The sequence below is a fragment of the Malaclemys terrapin genome, chromosome 2 (genome assembly GCF_027887155.1).
Source record: "Malaclemys terrapin pileata isolate rMalTer1 chromosome 2, rMalTer1.hap1, whole genome shotgun sequence".
In the NCBI taxonomy this organism is placed as follows: Eukaryota; Metazoa; Chordata; order Testudines; family Emydidae; genus Malaclemys; species Malaclemys terrapin.
Genome location: NC_071506.1, coordinates 243,531,117 through 243,550,848, shown reverse-complemented (window position 1 = coordinate 243,550,848; position 19,732 = coordinate 243,531,117). Strand labels below are relative to the sequence as shown.

At 42.9% G+C, this 19,732-nt stretch overlaps 3 protein-coding genes across 3 annotated transcripts in view; 1 reads left to right on the top strand and 2 right to left on the bottom strand.

Moving 5' to 3' along the window:
• Positions 1-1,634, top strand: part of CFAP69 (cilia and flagella associated protein 69) — a 40,446-nt gene extending 38,812 nt beyond the window's left edge. The window contains exon 23 of the mRNA XM_054020648.1: positions 1,274-1,634. Coding sequence (XP_053876623.1) covers positions 1,274-1,450 — 177 coding nt within the window. The 3' untranslated portion in view covers positions 1,451-1,634. The remainder of the gene's footprint in view (positions 1-1,273) is intronic.
• Positions 1,635-5,810: 4,176 nt separating this feature from the next.
• LOC128831332 (msx2-interacting protein-like) lies at positions 5,811-8,557 on the bottom strand (the record flags this gene model as incomplete). Its single annotated transcript, XM_054017642.1, has 1 exon — positions 5,811-8,557. A coding segment is annotated over one exon (2,520 nt), but the record flags the coding sequence as incomplete, so codon positions are not given.
• Positions 8,558-18,203: 9,646 nt separating this feature from the next.
• On the bottom strand, positions 18,204-19,504 carry FAM237B (family with sequence similarity 237 member B). Its single transcript, XM_054017728.1, has 2 exons — positions 19,123-19,504; positions 18,204-18,232 (listed from the first exon to the last, which is right to left on the bottom strand). Exons 1-2 carry the CDS (start codon positions 19,502-19,504, stop codon positions 18,204-18,206), a joined length of 411 nt encoding a protein of 136 aa, XP_053873703.1.
• Positions 19,505-19,732: the final 228 nt, after the last annotated feature.

The following is a 19,732-nucleotide window of genomic DNA, read 5'->3' as shown; positions in this document are numbered from 1 at the left end:
CTGACTTCTGTCTGCTTCTATACCTGTGGGGTCCTGTTGAGCAGAGAAGATGTAGCAAGTTCTTTTAATGTGGATCTTATTAAATTTTTTGGACATGTTGCCTTGAATTGTTCCAGCATCTGCAGAAAAATCAAGGAGAGATGAGTCCATGCTACAAAAAGAAAATAAATTTAGCAGTAGAACGTCATATTCATCGGCAACACTGCACATGAGAATTTCAAGTTACACACATTGCTGTCAATCTACAGATCGTATTTGTGGAACAAGAGTCTCTCTGCATCCAGATCCCTCCACTAGAATGTTCTCTGTATGTGAGGAGGGAGGAATCTAGGATGATTGTTGTAGAAGGCCAAATATGGTCTAAAGAGCTCCATATGTTGTTGGTTTGTTTGGTGGAGACTACAGTTAGTATCTGCCATTCAGACCTGAGACTTCTGAGCTTTCCCCTGAGGTCTCCAGTCCAGGATACAGGATTTGCCATTCCAGAGCTTTAACCTGTTCAGTTTAAAGATGGCTATTATAATGGAAAAACTGTGGGTCTCTAGAAGACCTAAAGATCAAAACAAATCTCATCTAGAAGCCACTCCACATCAAACTCTTATCCCGTCCTCCCTCTCCCTCCCCCCTACCCACACCAGGGATCCATTACAAAACATTGAATGTCTAATGTTTCTGAAGGCAATAGATGAGAGCGGTTAGAAGAGTATCAGAGAAACAGGTTCTAGTCTCCTTATTTCCTTATTCTCAAGGCATAATCAAGCCTGGTGGAGAGAGTTTGTGGGGGTGATATGATGCACTAACATATATAACTAGGGATTCTGGGAATCAGTTACAGAATTATCTTTGAATATAAACATTGGAAATACTGCTCTCACCCTCGTTTATAAACCAGCCTAAGGAAGCCAGTTGACCAATAAATTACAATCCACATGTTTACTTCTTCACTAAAATACTTGCAACACTGCAAATCCAAATAGCAGAATACATTGCACAACATCTTATTCTTCTAATGAGAACTTGATTTTCTTTTCTTACATGCTAAAGATCAGACATAAAGGCTGAGCAGCATAGTGCATCAAGAAGCTGTTCAACCTACATTATTAATAGAATAATTATGTATATTGTTTAAAGAGTATTTTGAGCGGAGCTAGGAAACCTTCATAATGCATCTCCAGCTTCTGAGTAGCATTTTGAAAAGACAGGGACTGTGATTTAACTCTCATTTCATTTTAAAGACTAATATGAATGTCAAGCCATTTGTTTTGTTTTCTAGATTGCATCTGGTCGCTTGGTAACTGTAGAAAGTACACCTTCTGAATTAACTGGAGGGCCTCTGGCTGACACAGACCTTGCTCTTAGAAAGCTCTCTGTTCGTGGAGGAGCCTTAAAAAAGATCAAAGGAGTTAAAGTGTTGGACCCATTCAAGAAAGATTCAGTATCTGTAAAGTAAACATTGTCCTGTACTGTTTCAGACAGTGCTTTGTATTTTTTAGTTAATATATTTCCAAACATCATTTGTAAGATATAATCTATTTGTATTTCTTTGATTAAATATCTAGAAGATCTTGATATTAATTATTATAGATGAAAATATATTTTTGCTTTACAAAAAATGAACATTCCAATGTTCATGAATAAAGAATTCCATGCAATATGTATTCCAGAGGTTCATTGATTCTGATCATTGAAGCCAGCTGTGCTAGGCTCAGTTTACCCTGACTCAATAGCTGGCTGGATGTCCCTCAGTTTCCCCTGTTGGTACCATAAAGTACACAAACTTCAGAAACCAGTTGTCAGCTTCCAGGTGCAGAGTGGCCCACTAACTCTCCCATGCAAGTGAAGATACTCTAGAATATCCTGCTCTTCCTAGATTTTTCAGGCCTCCACTGGTCTTATTCCATCAGTTCCTTCCCAGACAATTGCCCAAATTCCCTCTTGGCAGAGAATTGTGCCAGTCCCACCCGAGCTTCTTTCGAGAGACCTCCCTAGCCCCACTGGTCCCCTGCATGAGCAACAGTCCTTTTTATATAAGAACATAAGAAAGGCCGTACCAGGTCAGACCAAAGGTCCATCTAGCCCAGTATCCTGTCTACCGACAGTGGCCAATGTCAGGTGCCCCAGAGGGAGTGGACCAACAGACAATGATCAAGTGATCTCTCTCCTGCCATCCATCTCCATCCTCTGACAGACAGAGGCTAGGGACACCATTCCTTACCCGTCCTGGCTAATAGCCATTAATGGACTTAACCACCATGAATTTATCCAGTTCTCTTTTAAACTCTGTTATAGTCCTAGCCTTCACAACCTTCTCAGGTAAGGAGTTCCACAAGTTGACTGTGCGCTGCGTGAAGAAGAACTTTTTTATTTGTTTTAAACCTGTTGCCTATTAATTTCATTTGGTGACCCCTAGTTCTTGTATTATGGGAATAAGTAAATAACTTTTCCTTATCCACTTTCTCCACATCACTCATGATTTTATATACCTCTATCATATTCCCCCCTTAGTCTCCTCTTTTCCAAGCTGAAGAGTCCTAGCCTCTTTAATCTCTCCTCATATGGGACCCGTTCCAAACCCTTAATCATTTTAGTTGCCCTTTTCTGAACCTTTTCTAGTGCCAGTATATCTTTTTTGAGATGAGGAGACCACACCTGTACGCAGTATTCGAGATGAGGGCGTACCATTGATTTATATAAGGGCAATAATATATTCTCAATCTTATTCTCTATCCCCTTTTTAATGATTCCTAACATCCTGTTTGCTTTTTTGACCACCTCTGCACACTACGTGGACATTTTCAGAGAACTATCCACGATGACTCCAAGATCTTTTTCCTGACTTCTTGTAGCTAAATTAGCCCCCATCATATTGTATGTATAGTTGGGGTTATTTTTTCCAATGTGCAGTGGAAACAGCTCAGAGGCAGCATATGAGGTGACCTGAGCAAAGGCCAGTGTTTTGGGGCCCTAACCCCTTACACATCCAGGTCTCCTGTGCCACTGATTGACCTTGCAATTTGTAGCTATCACAACACTGCAGCATAAATTGCTTTAACGGTGTGTAGTGTCTGTCTTTCCCACCCACAGGGGAAATACAAACATTCACTGTGTAAAGGGGTAAAGGAAATTAGAAAAAAACGTGTTTACTTCTCTAGAACTTAACCACAAATTAGTCCCTTTGTAATTCCTAGGAAGAGGGTTTTTTCTGTGTGTGCTTTTCTTCACAATCCAGTGGTTGTGTTTTGAATGGAAAGAATTTATAAGGTGCTGTAGGCAAAAATGAAGACAGACATTTGTTGACATATCCTACTTTAATTCTATATAAAGAAGACTGCAAAGGAAAAAATGACAAAATCATGTACACAACACCATTAATTGTAATTAATCCTCTAAGACCTCTCCACCTTCCCTTGAAGTCAGTCACAGTTTCTCATATGGAGGGGCAGTAAGCATGGGCCCAAAATGTTACTTTGTAAAGCATGAAAGCTATCTATAATTTTAGTGAAGATCATTTCAGTTGAACCATGTCAATTTACAGCACCTGAGGGTCTGGCTCCTTGCTGGTTGTTGGTGTTTAACCTACATCTGGCTTGTTTAGTTTATGTTTATAAGATTTTTTTTTTTCCAAATTCCCCCTGCAGAAAATGTAGTCATGCTTTATTAAAGAAGCATTTCTTTGCTTTCTGTATGCAAGGGTGACAAGTATTTTAATCTTTGTGGAATTTATAAAGGAACTAAATGTAAGCAGCTCTGCCATTTCTGACATACTGTCACTGAGAAGGTAATAGAGACTGTACATCAGGCATAGTCAATAGGCAGACCATAGGCCAAATCCAGACTGCCAGATGCTTTCGAATAGACTGTGAAAGCTATTTACTTATTGTTATAATTATTACTGCAGTGTCAAAAGTGTTTCTCTGGCATCTGGACCTTAACTATACCTCAGTCAAGAAATTTGGACCTTGACAAAACATAATTGACTACCTCTGGTGTCTATGGTGTTAATTTAACAATGAGGTTACCCTTTCAATAGACTATCCGCTTAACACCTTGCATGTCAGTAAATGCCCTAAGCAACAGAGGGTCCTGTGGCACCTTTAAGACTAACAGAAGTATTGGAAGCATAAGCTTTCATGGGTAAGAACCTCACTTCTTCAGATGCAAGACATCCCTCCCAATACTTCTGTTAGTCTTAAAGGTGCCACAGGACCTTCTGTTGCTTTTTACAGATTCAGACTAACACGGCTACCTCTCTGATACTTGAGTAAATGCCCTGTTCAATCAATTCCTATTACTGTAATTCCATGACTCTTCATGCATGATGCTGACTCACAGAATGGCATGATATGTGAGTAGAAATCGAAGTGCTGGGTTAACAGAAAAGCATATTCCATTTTTCTTTTTTAAATAAATACTTGTATAGAAGAATTAAGGTTGCATTTGAAATTTATTATTTGCCTATGGCACTCATTACTGCTAGCTGCTGAGCACCTGCCAATTTTTCAAAATAGATATGTGTTTAAGATACATGTACCATTCTCAACTCCCACCAGTTAGCTGGGCAAAAGTTATGTTAATGCACACAGCCATCTCACCGACTTATTATTATTATTTTTTTTTAAACATAAGACCCTACCCAGTTGCATCTTCCATTGAGCCTGTATTCAAATGCCCTGCTGTATTGCTACTGTAGGAATTACCTACAGAAGCTCTTATTAGTTGCTCTCTTTGAGTGATTGTGCACATATACACCTGTGTGTGTGCCCAAGAGTTTTACCAGCAATACCACTAGGTAGCACATGCAGCCAGGTCCTCCCAGAGGTCCAGAGAGGCCTGGGTCACTTCTAGCTTTTGAGGCCCCTAGTGATAATAAAAATAAGAAATGATGACACATGAAAACAAAATAAGGCACCAAAAAAAGAGTGAGACATAATTTGAATATTTTTTAATTTAACAAATACTTTTCTAGCCTTTTTCTGTGCAAATGCACTAATTATTGGGGGGGGGGAAATCTAGCTTTCATGCAATGTCACAGTGGATATTAAGCATGGCGAGCCTGTTGCAAAATTCCTCTAGTCTACATATTTTTTAATAAAGTTTGTAATCCAATGGACACACAAAACAAAACTGCGCTGAGAAAACAGTTCCATAAATTAATAAGTGTTAGGGTAGGCGAGGAGGAGGGTAACAAGTCTTTGTACAAGTGTATAACACTTCCACATATTGTGAGACGAGGGACAAAGGAAGGTAATGTTTAAATGAAGCGCACTTACAAATGAGTGACAATACAAAGTCTGAGTATGAAAATAAGATTTTCTCTGAAAACACATTTTTGGCACAGATTAAAAAAAAATGTATGTTGTGGGGATTTGATTTTTTTAAAGTCAGTATTATATATATTTATATATATTATATATATATATTTATATATACACACACGCCCACTCAGTTCTGCATATCCCACCAGGAAGGAAAATAGCTCTCCCTTTGTTTTATTTTTTTCAGTGTAAACTGTACATCCCAGATGAAGAGAAGATGACTGCAGCAGAGGGAAGTGGAGGAGAGGAAGGGTCACATCCAGGAGAAAAAAAAAAAAAGATAATGTGTGAAATGATCCTTGACCCACAGATTTCAGCAGAAGTTCCCAGGTCCTGCGTTTAGTCCACAACGCATGTTAATGTGTGTCAAGACATCCATAACGTCACAGCATGTCTTCAACTGTGCAAAGGTCCAAGTCACTAATTTAGTGCAAAGGCAGTTCAGGTTCTTTTCTTTTTTGATAAAAAATATAGCCATCCTTTATTTTCCCCAAAAGGAGGCACAGAAACCCAATACCAGTCCGCCTGTTGAATGCATCAGTTGTCCATAACCTAAAGCAATATGTAAACATACAAGGTAGCAGAACCACTACCCAGCAACAGTTTGATCGAGGCCGGTTAGGGCAGGAGGCTGGTAGTCTGGCAGCATTTTCTTATGTCATTAATTTTTCTCTCTCTTTTTTGCTGCAGGGCCTTGGAAAAGTCAGTAACCAATAAACAGCTCATACCGATGCGATGACAATCATAAGGTGAGGAGAGATGTTGGAGATGCTGGCTAGGAGGTCTGGAGCTAGACGGGACAGGTGGCTTTCAGAGAATTCACAGGGTGGAAATATCTGCAGAACATAGGCAGGCTGATTAGAGCCGGGGTTGGGAACATTGATGATTCCTGCAGCTTGTTTAGCCTGCAGGTAGCTGATGAATGCAGCCTTAAGTGACTCAGTCTGATTCACTACATCTTCCTGGTCTCGTCCACAAGGCAAGGCCAGTAATAGGCAGTAATCACTCTCCACCATCATTCTGCGTGCCACACCCTCCAACTGCGAAGCCTCCAGCCGCATGCGCTGAGCAATTCGTAGTGGAGGTCCTCCTTCAGGTGCTGGCAGGGACCGGTGCGCCAGGACGTTGTTACCAGAGACAAAGTGGAGCTGAACTGCAGCTGTGTCATTCTTTAGAGCCAAAAGGCCCTGCCACACGATTGGGTATTTTGTTAGGAGCTGAACCATATCCACAGGTCTCTGAGAAACAGAGTGAGGAGATGGATCTTGTATGAGAGCAGACTGAGGTTCGGAGCGGGACAACGACAGCCCCGGTGGGGCCCCAGGGCCTGAAGTTGTAGGGATAAACAAAGATTGCTTCTGAACTGTCTGAGGCTGGTGTGGTGATGGAAGCTCCTGTTTCATTGAAATGGCAACAGGGGAAGGATAGGAAGTCTGGCCCGTATCTGCCTGTGCCCTCTGAAGATGTACATGAGGGTCTATCTGTGCTGCATGCCTATTTACAGTGGTGTGGTGGGTTTGTTCAGGTCCTGCTGCCTGTGACCCCTTGGAGTCCTGGGAAATCTGAGGAGTTTTGCTGCGCACCGGCTGACTGGGATGTGAGTGTTCACCTTCTGGCAGACCCTGAGATGGGGTCATACTCCGGGAAGGCAGACCAATTGGCGATGCTCCAGGGAACTGAGGATGACCAAGCTGGGCTGCTGTATGGTAATTTCTCATGTCGCCATACACAGATCTATAATCATGAAAGGAACTCCCTGCAGGATGCATGATCTGTACTCCATGAGGTACAACCACAGGTTGTGTCAAAGGCAGTCCAGGAAGCTGGCTGCTGGGAGGGACGCTGAGGAGCCGGGGCTCACTGTGGGGAGAGTGCGCCATTTTGACTTCAGAAGACTTGGACGCCTCTTTTCCAGGTTGTGGAGTCTTGCTGACTGGGGGAGTTTTCACAGACCCTTCTGGTGTTCTGGATTGTCTCGTTTCGGGGTAGTGGTCGCCGACTGCTGCCAAGTGTGGGTGCATCATCATCCTCACATCTCGAGGCACATTGTACTGGTCGAGTCTTATACCCGTAGCATGCATGCGATAATCTGTCTGCATTACTAACACGTCGGACTGTACAGGGGCTGACCCTCTACACACAGTATGATGGTAATGCATCTCATCTTCTGGGGGATGCTGAGAGGATAACGGAGGCATGACTATGTCTCTTATTGGAGCTGGCTGAGGTGTGCTGGATCTCTGCGGTCTAATTTCGATCTGGGATTGTAGAGCTGCTCTGGGAGAGTGGAGCGCTTCTGGGCGGATGCCATAGGGAATACCAGGCAAAGGAGGGGTGTTCATTCTCACTTCACCTTGTGACAGATGGCCCAGGGATACAGTCTGTGTGACACTATGAGGGGGCATTATAACAGATTGCTCAGGGTGCATACTGGATATGTATTGAGGCACAGGAATTCCTGGCGCCAGCATGACAGAGGTGTTACTAGATAAAGCTGGAGAGGAGGTACTGCCAGGATGACAAGCCCTTGGAAACGGAGAGGGAGAATGCCCACTTGTACGTGGGGAATGCGGCTCCTGTTTTGTAACCCCCAAATGAGAAATAGCCCGATCTGTTGGGGTGTTGGGTCCTGAGCTGACATGGTTTGCTTCTGCATGCATTTTACCAGACAGGGAAGGGTGATGAGGACTGACCCCAGGGCTCAAGTTTGATGGCTGAAGAGCCTTAGTCTCCACTTTCAGAGCAGTCAGATCCGGAAGTTTTTTGTTGGCGGAAGCTACACTTTGAGAGAGTACCATCTGGTTGTGAACTAGTACAGGTGGAGTGTTTACAGTCTGGGAGAGGACTTTAACAGGCCCTGACTGAGAAGCAGGAGTCTGGACAGAAAGGTGGCCTGATTCAGATTTCTCCAAGGTAGTGCGTTCTTGTTTAACGGAGGAGATCACAGGTGATGTATTGTAAGGTTGGGTTCCTAGTACCAAAGAATGGGTGGACACATTCCCATATCCTGTGGGAGTTTGAGAGCCTTTCGGTGCTGGCTGCGATGGAGTAATAGGTTCTTGTTTAATTTGTGACTTGGACACAGACTGCTGAAACTCTATATCAACAGCACTTGCTGGGGGAATCTGACTGATCTTTGCACTGATTCGTTGAGGGCCCTCTGTTTTCTGTCCTGAGTAACTCAAAAGTACAACACCCTCTGAAGTGTTTACTCGCAGACCTGGGCTGGATCCAGTTTCAGTTATAGATAGCAATATTTAGTGTAGTATAGTTATAGTATAGGTACCCTGTAGATTTTTTTATGAAAAAAATCCCCAGATTTCAAGCTATGTGCAATGTGAAAGATAGTGTTCCCTGTTGTAGATAGGCTCAACAGCTGCTTGATTTGCCTCACTGGGGGCTGTGTGAGGGACAAATGTCCTATTTGTACCTCCTTCCCACCATGACAAAAAAAACAGGGATTTCTGCCTCAAAGTTCACCTTATGAAAGAGGCGATGTGTCCTGCATTAGAACCAAACCACAACCAGAAGGCTGCAGATTCAGAGTCCATAAGGAGCTGCCCATGATTCCAAGCATAAGTTGGGGGAAAACCATCGTCACCATATTCGGAGATTTGATTAGCTTGCAAAAATACAGACCTGGGCTGGCATGTTATCCATCCACTTGTCCTAACAAGCGCTACACCTGTACTGCTAAAAGGTATGTCTACACTGCAACATAAGCCCAGGGTTAGTGGATGTGAGTCCATGGACCCAGGGTTTTTAAGCCCAGGGATTGAGCACCCACACTGCATATTGACACTAGCTTACTGGACACTAGCACACAGGAGCTCCAGCATCCACAGTGCAATATGCAGACCTGAGTCCAAACAACTATTTCCCAGGCTTCCTCGCGCCCTCCTGAAATGTGGTTGCTCTAGCCCTTTGTTCATCGTGCAGTGTCAGAAAACTTGACTGCTCACCCTGCACATTCCAGGAAGTTGTCACAGCCCACCAAGTTCCCAACAGATCCTGCCAAGCCATCTTTTGGGGCTGCATACTCTCAGCAACCAGAGCCAGCCACATGGAGGAGTTGCCAGTTGAAGAGTTTCTCTTGATTGGTCTTTAACTCCTGTGTCAGGAAACAGGCAGAGATTCCATGAGATGCTGGTGGATATTTCAGTGGCATCTTCTGACCCACCAAAGGTACCTGACAGAGCAACAGGAGGAAGAGGAGGATGACAATACAGATGTGGAAGCCTCAAACTGGCTGATGGTGCTCATGACTTTTGATATAGCCACTGATCCCCTGCTACTTAGACTGGTACTTCTGGAGCAGGGCCACAAGCACAGACCAGTGAGATCCCATCATCCTGCAGACCTGAGATGACCAGCAGTGGATCCAGAATTTTTGCATGAAGAAAGCTACATTTCTGGAGCTTTGTGAGCAGCTTGCCCCAACTTTGTGAGCAGCTTGCCCAGCATCATAGTGCATGAATGAGGAGATGGCCATATCGGTCCAAAAGAGGGTTGCTATAAGTGTTTGGAATGTGGCTACACCAACTGGCCTATTGCTAACCAGTTTGGTGTTGGAAAGTCAACTATGGGTAAAATGGTGGTGGAGGTTTCTCAGGCAATCAGGTGTGTGATTTACTCAGAAGTGGTGGGCGTAAACAATATCCCGGAAGTAATTGCTGGTTTTGAGAGAATGGGTTTTCCAAACTGCACCAGGACCACTGATGGGACCCATGTCTATAATTTGCCTTTCTCAGGGAGTAAATGAGTATATGCACCGCAAAGGGTACTACTCAATTATGATGCAGGCCATTGTGGACTACAGAGGCCAATTTATGGATGCCAACATGGGCTGCAGTGGAAAGGTTCATGATGCCAGGGTTTTCTGCTGATCAGGAGTCTATCTTCATGGACAGGTTGGGACACTATTCCCACCACATGACATTGTCGTAAATGGAGTTACTGTCCCCACTGTTATTCTGGGGGACTCCACAGATTGCCTTTTGCCCTAGTTTATGAAACTACAGCCTGATCTCAGAGCTCCTGGCAAAAGAAGGTTTAATTACACCCTCAGCAGTTGTAGAATGGTGACTGGATGTGTGTTTGGCGGATTGAAATCCCACTGTCACAGTCTATAAACCCATTTGGATTCCAGTGTCATCAAGGCTGTCTGCATTACTGTGACTTGCTGTGCTCTGCACCATCCTGGGGAAGCCAAAAGTGAGCCGTTTGCTCCTGAATGGGCCCAAGACCGTCATGGATTGTTGAACCAATACTCAACCAGAAATACACAGTATAAGATGTGATGTAGTGATGAAAATAAACTCTCTTAATAAAATAAAAGCCTTTATTTATCTTACAAAAATAACAATATTAAAGCATGGCCAGGCAGGCCAGCTGCCTTTAGAACATGGAACAGTAATAAACCAACACCACAACCAGTAATAAAACAGAGCATCAACCAAACTCTGAACACTGAAAACAGTCCCATCAATAAAATCCCCTAATTTTGCATGGCCCCTGGCATGTTCTCCTTTCCCTTTCTTCTGTGTTTAGCATGTTCTTGCCACCCCTGCACAGGTGTGGAGGCTTGCTCCCCAGACTACAAGGGGGAGGAGGTCAGCTTGGGGGTGGAAGTATGCTGAGGATGGGTTGGCCCTGTCCAGCTGTTTTTGAGTTCAGATTGCATCGGCCACCGAGCCATGGAATTGTTCAAAGTGTTCCTGGTATGCAATGCATGGTACAGCGGAGGGTGCTCTGCCTATGGTGCAGGAGGAGCAGGAGCCTACACGCTTGTGGCCGTTAGCAAAACCAGCCGCCCAAACAGGTCTTTCTGCTGGGCTCTGTCTTTCTCCTTCAACTAACATTCCTGTTCCAGGAACTGCGATACAAGTGTTTGTTCCCGCCCTGCAATTCTGTCCTCAGGCTCTGCTGCCTACCTGTACCTTTCCATTTGCCCCCTATTGGCCTTTCTGCTTGCCATGAATCCTTCTGTGTTTGGTATTGCACATGCTTGGCCTGTCCAGAATGTCAGCCATAAGTTCCTCCTGGAAACTCTTCCTCTTGGACCGCTACAGAGACCCAGACTTCTGCTGGCATGTGCTCAAGCCGCCAAGGTACAGCAGCCAGTAGAGGTGCCTGCCAGCAGACATAAAACAACAACATTGTCTCAGTGAATCACAAATAATTCAGTTCATGAGCACAAAAAAAAATCCTTATGGACGCTCAAGGACAAAAACTGATACTTTGTAAAACTGCACTTCAGTATATTGTGAGAGGAACTCTTCAGAACCTCGAAGCTCTGTGGCCATAACCAGGATAACTGCAGGGGGGAAAAGGTGAACAGAGAATGATAAGTGTCAAATCACAATTTTATTTAAAAATTGCAGACTGCCTTGGGCTTTGGGGAGGAGAGGTGGGCATGATGTACTATTCAAGCCTTCTCTGTCATTGCAAGCATTCCACATTTTGGAGGACATAACAATTATTGTGGTTCCTGAAAGGCAAAGAGAGAGGTTTTTTCCAAGCTGCCAGTGGCAGGCCAGCAATGTATGCTACCGAACTATTCAAACTTATTGTGACTGATTAGCACGTCTACAAGTGGAGTGGGCTCGTCAGCTATCAAGGTGGCCCTGGAAAAATACACCCTTCCCTGAAATATGACTACCTAGCTGGAGTTCTGCTATGGGTAAAGTTTGCAGCTATTAACACTCAGGATCAGGGCAAAACTCATGCTGGGATCAACATGATGCTGCGTTAGTATGGATTACCACCTCGCCACACCTTCCAGTACAGCCTTTGATGATTGCATACAAACCTACACATTTATACGGACACAAAGAACTCCACAACTACATCCCCCACCCCACCCCACCCCCACTTCTGGACTGCATACAAACCCCCAGCTGTATTTTGGACAAATTATTTCATTGCCCATGGACTACACCTTAGCTTAAATGGACTACATTTGCACATAGACTACATTTCAACCTGTCCCCGGACAGTTAACTATTTCCAGGTGGCCCTCTTACGCTGTTGTGTTAGTACAGAGCAGCATACTAACAGGGAAGGCAATATAAGCTTCTTATTTTTAACACACCAGCACATCTTAGCTCAAATGTGCAGTTTTCTAGTTAAACTTCATTTTAAACAATTGTTTCACAGTTTACATTTCCCAGTCTCCATTGAATTCCATGTAGTGGGTGGGTGGGACACCAAGTTGTCAGCATGCAAGCCGTCATTAATGGATACATTACTCACTGCTGCCTGCAACTTGTAATAACTTTTGCATTGGTTCATAACTTGGAAATCCATCTCATTCCTATATCAATAAAAAATAAACTTGGAGCCAGAAACTTACCAGGCTCGGGGGTAAGTTCTGTCTCTTCTATTTCTGCAGCTGGCTCTGTGGCAGACTGCACCTGGTGTGGGGAGCTCCTTCAGGTAAGCACCCAGGATCTGCTACAGCTGCTGTGGGGGCAAAGCCCCTTGGGGACTGGTTCCAGCAACAGAGTCATTGTGCTAGCCTGATCTGGCACATACAAGCTCCCTGCCAATCGTGTGTGTGTGTGTGTGTGTGCGCCCAGCTATCAACTATCTAATAACACATACATTAAATTCTCAGCCCATCTAGTACATTTCTATAAACCCGATATGTCAACTACCTAGAGAGGAGACGTTACCAGCACATCACTCTGGAGTCTTTACCACTCACTTTCCTCAAATACCCCTTCTTTAGGCAGGTTAGCAAGTTACTGAGTCTTTCAGGACATTTAATCTCCTGCTCTGATCTTCTCAGTATCAGCTTTTCACTAGAGTCTGAGTTGTTCTCTTGTTTCTTGACACTTTCCCCTTTGATGATAAATGATCAGTCAGTTGGGAAATGCAGGGCCACCCAGAGGATTCAGGGGGGCTGGGGCAAAGCAATTTCAGGGGCCCCTTCCATAAAAAAGTTGCAATACTATAGAATATTATATTCTCGTGGGGGTCCCTGCAGGGTCTGGGGCCTGGGGCAAATTGCCCCACTTGCCCCCTCCCCCCCCCCCCCCCCGGCAGCTCTGGGGAAATGCCAAAGTCCACATATTCTGTCAATGTTTTGGAACTTTCTGGGATGACTCTTAGATCCCTTCGCTTATGTCAAAATGTGTCCCCCGATCTGTCTGGACTACATAAGACCTCGGATGCAGCTGTTCTTCAATGGTATCCCTTTGGCCCCAAGTACTAGAGGTGTCATTCCTCAGGCTCACCCCATCTCTTGATTTAAGAGATGGGAGATCACGGGCCCTTTTGTCAAAATAATATTTCTGCTTCCACTTCTGATTTTCTTTCATTTTCCAGATGGTTTCATTGTTATGAGATTTCAGCAAGTAATCAGTAATTGGTAAATTAGATCTGATCCTTCTTCCCATTAACAGCTGAGCTGGAGAAAAGCCATTCTCCAGGGGTGTAGTTCCGTAAACCAATAAAGCTTTATACAAATTGCCCCCACTATCAAAATCTTTCTCATACAGTTCTTTACTGACCGAATAGACTTTTCCACAAGTCCATGTGATTGGGGGTCATTTGGACTTGATGTTTTGTGATGAAAATCCCAATCTATGGCAAATTGCCTAAAATCTGCACTGGAAAATTCCAGCCCATTATCACTAAAGACTTCATCTGGAATTCCATGTCTGGAGAAGATTCCCTTCATGCTCACTATTACTGACTTACTATTAGCACTGTGCAGTGGGCAAATTTCTGGATACAGAGAATAATAATCTGTGACTATTAAATAATCCTTTGATTGCCAGGTAAATAAGTCAGTGCCTACCTTCTCGTAAGTCCTTGTGGAACTGGATGAGGTCTCGGTGGCTCTGCCTGTTGCCATGGCTTGTATTTCAAGCATGTAAAGCCATTTCTTACCACATTAGTAATGTCATGATTGATCCATGGCCAATACAGCACCTCTCGTGCTCACTTATTTGCACTTCTCAATTCCCAAATGACCGTCATGGATCTTCTGTAGCATTTCTTTTTGGAGGCACACTTGAATTACAACCTTACTGCCCTTGAAAATCGTCCCATCTATCACAGTAAATTCATGTCTGCAGTTCCAATAGACTTATACTTGGATGGCAGGTACTTATTTTTCAGACCACCCTTTAATGATCGCTTCTTTAAGGATCCCCAATGATTCATCTTCCATTATTTCTCCTGCTATTTGTTGCAGTTTCCTGTTAGCTATGGGAATTGACTTTACAATCAGATCTACATAGGCTTGAATCTCTGTCTCTAAAGTCTTCTCGTAGTGGAAGTCACTGCTCTGGAAAGTGCATCTGCAGTGAATGTGAATTTACCGGGTGCGTAGGTCACAACCAAATCATACTTTTGCAGCTTTATCATTCTTTGAAGCCTTAAGGTACAGTCATTTAGCAGTTTGCTAAATAACACTATCAGGGGCTTGTGTCCAATTCAACTTCCACTATCTGGCTGTAAATATACTGATTGAATCTCTGACAGGCAAACAATATTCCTAAAAGCTCCTTCTCAATCTGTGCATATATGGTTTCTTCCTCAGTCAGTGATTTTGCATGCATATATCACTGGTTGCCAACAAGCCTCATGCTTCTGTAAAAACACTGCACCGAACCCAGACTGTGAAGCATCTGCTGAAATTTTAATAGGCCTTCCTGGTGCATAGACCTTTAACACTGGCTCTTGTATTAGTTGTTGTTTTAAACTTTCCCATGATTCCTCCTGTTCTGCACCTCAGCACCATTCACTTTTTATTCTCTAGGTGTAAAATGCTGTTTTGGTAGACTAGGTATGAATTTTCCAATAATTCACCAATACTCTTTCTCTCATCCCCCTCACCCACAGGTTGTCCAATCTTTTATCCTTCGTTCTCTCACACACTTCACTCAATGTCTTCCATCAGGCTTCTGTTTATGCTTAGAACAGCCTCCTCCAATCAACTTCATCCTTTTTGTCAATGTTCTTTGGCTAACTTGTCCTGACAATAAAGTCCCATTTGAATTGATTGTTTATACTATATTGTAAATTACTTGGGTCAAGAACTTGTTTGTGAAGTACTCCATGTACGAATAACAATACATGCCTTGGCATTATTGAACTTATTATAATTGTACCTTTGACTTGTTTTTAGCATATTAGTATAGTCAATATTATATAGTTTCTTAAGATATCAGAGACCACTTTGCATTGGGACAAGTGCATCAGAGTATAAAAAAATATTAGATTTGATCCTGCAAGGTGTTGAGTCCCTTCATCTCCAGTGGAAATCAATGAGAGTTGAGGACTCCCTGCACACTGCAGGATGGAGTCCCTTAAAATATGTATGGTGCATTGCAACTGTTGTTCAGTTCAAAAATAGTGCTGATATAAATGAGCATAAATGGTGACCTTATGAATGCATTTTACACCTGTGTAAATGAACTATAGTTAAAGTCACCTTTTTTATTCACTGAAAAACCCTGGATCAGTACTGGACTGTTTATATGGCCAAGTTAGAAAGCTCAGATAAACTGGGCTCTATAAGGCAAACAATTGATCCAGCTTTCTATCTTGGGTCTCTAAAGAAGCATACTCCAGCTATAGCCATTAAGCCAAAATGAGGATTGTAGTAAAAATTCAACTTTTGTTTTAGAAATAAACAAATTTATTTTGAAAGGTCTTGCTGATCTGATGCCTTGCAGCATCCTCAGCTAATTTTTTTAACGTAAGCATCGTTCACTGGCTTTCCAAGGGTATGTCTACACGGCAAGGGAAAACCCACGGCTGGCCCCTGCCAGTTGACCCCGGGCTCACAGGGCTCAAGCTGCAGTGCTGTTTCATTGCTGTGTAGGGACGGGCTGAAGCCTGATCTCTGGGACCCTCCCACCCTGCGGGGTCCTAGACCCAGCACAAGCGCACAAAGCAAATGAAACCACATGTATTAAGGCAAATGGATTGGGTCATATCTCACGCAGTTTGGAAGCAGTTCAAACTGAAGCAAATTCAGGATTGGTGCACATTGGAATCCAGACTGTAGTATGGCACATTTGCAAGAGCCTCTAGTGAGTCTCATCACTCACCCATTGTAAAGACCCTTTACAAATATACCCTAAGAATCGCTCCACCCCATTCTGCAGGTTACTCAACTGGTAACTGTGTCACACGTATGCTAGTTCTTTTCAGACTTAAGTCCCAGGGCTTGGGATATAGATAACAAAAAATATTACAGCCATTTTAAGAGTTTGTCCTTTTCAGGTGAGTAAAAGTTGACTTCAAGCAGTCTGGAGTTTTAAGACTTCACAAAAACATATCCTCCTTTGCACTCAGCATCTGGAGTGTTATCCTCTCCCAGCACAAGAAGGCCCATCAGCCCTTGTAAGAAGGTTATAAATTTTAAGGCAGTGATTGGGGATTTGGGGAAGCCTTCTGGACATTTTCCACTTTAATCAGGAGAATCTTGTCAAATTCCTAGCCCAGTGAAATCACACTTATTTTGCTTCTGCCCAGTAGTATTTTGAGGGCAGTGCTGATAGAAGTCAGAGCCAGCAGCAGCGCAGAACTGCAGAAGTAAGGGTGGCAATGCCATACAATGCCACCCTTACTTCTTCGCTGCTGGTGGTGGCAGTGCTGCCTTCAGAGCTGGGCACCTGGCCAGCAGCCGCCGCTCTCCAACAACCCAGCTCTGAAGGCAGTGCCACTGCTAGCAGCAGCAGAGAAATAAGGGTGGCAGTACCATACCATGCCACCCTTACTTCTGTGTAACATTTGACTTTTGCACCGGGAGGGGTGGCTACAAGGGGGCTAAGGCAAATTTTGGGATGGCTATAGCCCCCACCAGGCTGTCCCAGTGCCATCCCTGTAAAGGGCTAGACCTTGATTTAACATTCTGCCATAAGTCTCCAGGAGCAAAACAGAAAACAAGTGTCGACTTGGAGAACCACAGTTCATTACCAAGTTCCCCTTGCTTGGGAAGAGACTGATAGTCGGTTATTGCCCTCTCTTTGCCAGCTCTACTGTGCTGGTTGGTTTCTTGTAGTGGAGGCAAGACTCCATCCATTCTCCACTCCATGCCCATCTGCCTGAGGCTACTCTCCCACTATACTGCAACCTGCAATGCAAGTAGCCCACGTGTGGGATACGTTGCACCCCTTTTACTCTCACCTGTGTGCACAGGGCACATGCTAATCTTATACAAAATACGTAACTGTCCCTTTTTTATATTATATATGTACTGAATTTGTAACTAATCAACTACACAAATGGACAAGTACGAGACAGTGACTATTATTCAGTCCTTGTTGCATAGAAAAATATTTTAATTAAACTATAACCAAGACCAAGCAGTGATAAAACACAAACTTAGAGGCTGCGCAAGACACTACATCAAGCATAATCTCTCCCTTTGGGTTGATATTGGTACCTTTTTGCAGATCTTAAAACTGAAATCCATTTCATATGCAAGATACTGTATAAAATATGCTTGTTGCCATTTCACTCTGTTGTTTAATGTATAAAAATATATTGGGTTTCCATTGCAGTTAACATTTTAAAAAAGAATTATTTGAAAGATGAATGTCTACAAAAATATAACACTAGTTTAAACAGGTTTACCTGAGAGAACACAGATATTGACTCAAAATACATAAAGCATTCACACGTGCAGCGGGGGGGGAGGCAACCTTGGTACGTTTAAAGAAAGGGGAACATGTTGGTAACACACACCTGAAGTACTTATCAATTATCATGTGCTCGTACAACATAAAACAAAATCTCAAAACCCATCAAAGGAACAATGCTCATAAGCAGCTACAGTACAGGCTGTGCTTTTGACAAGCAGGCTCTTTTCCTTCAGTTTGATGTCATCTTGCTGAGGTATCTTCATTTTTCTCCCATTTTGGCTTAAAACTGATGTTTTGAGAAGACTGACCCTGCAAGATTAGAAAAGAGGGCTAGTTATTATCCTAGCAATCTGTTTAGGAATGCTAGGGTTATGTGATATCTTTTATTTTGGTCTATTCAATTTGTGTTTCATGTTCAATCTAAACTCTTTGCCACTGTAAAAAAAAATCTACTGGGGTTATATTACTTTGGGGCAAAGCTGTCTCTGCGGATTGGTTAATAAGATATAGAGCTGGTCATCGAGAGGCTGCCAGTTCAAATCCCCCCAAAAGCAACAGTGACCAGTGAATTTGTTACCATTTGGCGGTTCTCAGTGGCCAGGCGTCCATGTTACAAAAATAAGCCCTAATAGTATGTGTCAGTGGGAAGGATGAGACTTGAATGGACAGGGAATCTGGACAGGGAATCTCTCCTAGAGATAATTTCTCCAGGTCAGAGGTGAAGCATAATTGCTATGAAGATTTCACTGTTGCTATTTCTTTTACCTCTGTTCTGTGAATAAACAGAAGAATTCAGTCTCCAACCTTGTTAGTTTCACTTGATGAGCTTTTATGAGCACTAAATTCACACAGACCCTTTTAAGAAAAACCTTAGTAAAAATATAATAGCTTAAGAAAGTAATTATGGCCCAATTTGCCATGAATAGAGCACATAGTAGCGTTATATGGGCATATATGATCTAGCACAATCTGAACAACACACAAAATTCTCCAAAATTTGATGCACTATAAATGTAAAAGGAAAGAAGGATATCAATTATGATTAAAATGGCTTTGCAAAGGATTTGATAAAGAAAGATGGGCAGAAAACTAGAAATTATTATGTTGAGTTGTCTGAAAAATAGACAGTCGAAGGCTGGAACAATATTATGGCTTTAAAGGCTTGTATTTAATTGGTTAGTATTGTACATTAGAGTTACCTTGTGAGGTTCTCTGTGGGTATGTGGAAAAATAGTTGGGAGATAGTAACTGTCTTCTACCCATTCCATGGGACCTTGAAAGCACACAGTCTACATACATATCCCAGAAGTTCTGGGCTAAGTCATTGAAGAGTTCATTATGCTTGGCCTTTGGTGATTCTTTTAGGAACATCATGAAATCCCAGAGAGCAATGATAGCATCTGCTACCTTGAGTTTCTTCATTTCCACCAGCCTGTGAGAGGAGATCTCCCAGCAATGATGGTCAATCTCACCCAGGCTTCCAGGAGGTTCTTTCTGATATTCTGGATTGGCATAAACCAAATTCACTATCAATATACAGCCCAATTGAAGGTACCACCTTCTTCTACACACAGAGTCCATGATTCACACTGGTACCTAAAAGAAAGGACATAAAAACAATAGTAACTTTGCCCTTCTCTAATCCTTTCTCACATAACTTTAAAAGATATCCCTAAGATGATTTATGAACTGTGGTCATGCATAACACTTAACATTTATAGAGCACTTTTCATTTCCAAAGCAGTAGTATAAACATTAACCAATACCATATGCTTTACAATATGCTTGCAAAGCAGCTACGTATTATTA

Bases quoted from the DNA above. Each gene is read 5' to 3' on its own strand.
- FAM237B (XM_054017728.1), bottom strand. From the start codon at position 19,504: ATGGACTCTGTGTGTAGAAGAAGGTGGTACCTTCAATTGGGCTGTATA. The intron at 18,233-19,122 runs GTAACTCTAATG...CTAATCTTGCAG, and splicing joins CCCACAGAGAACCTCACAAG to GGTCAGTCTTCTCAAAACAT.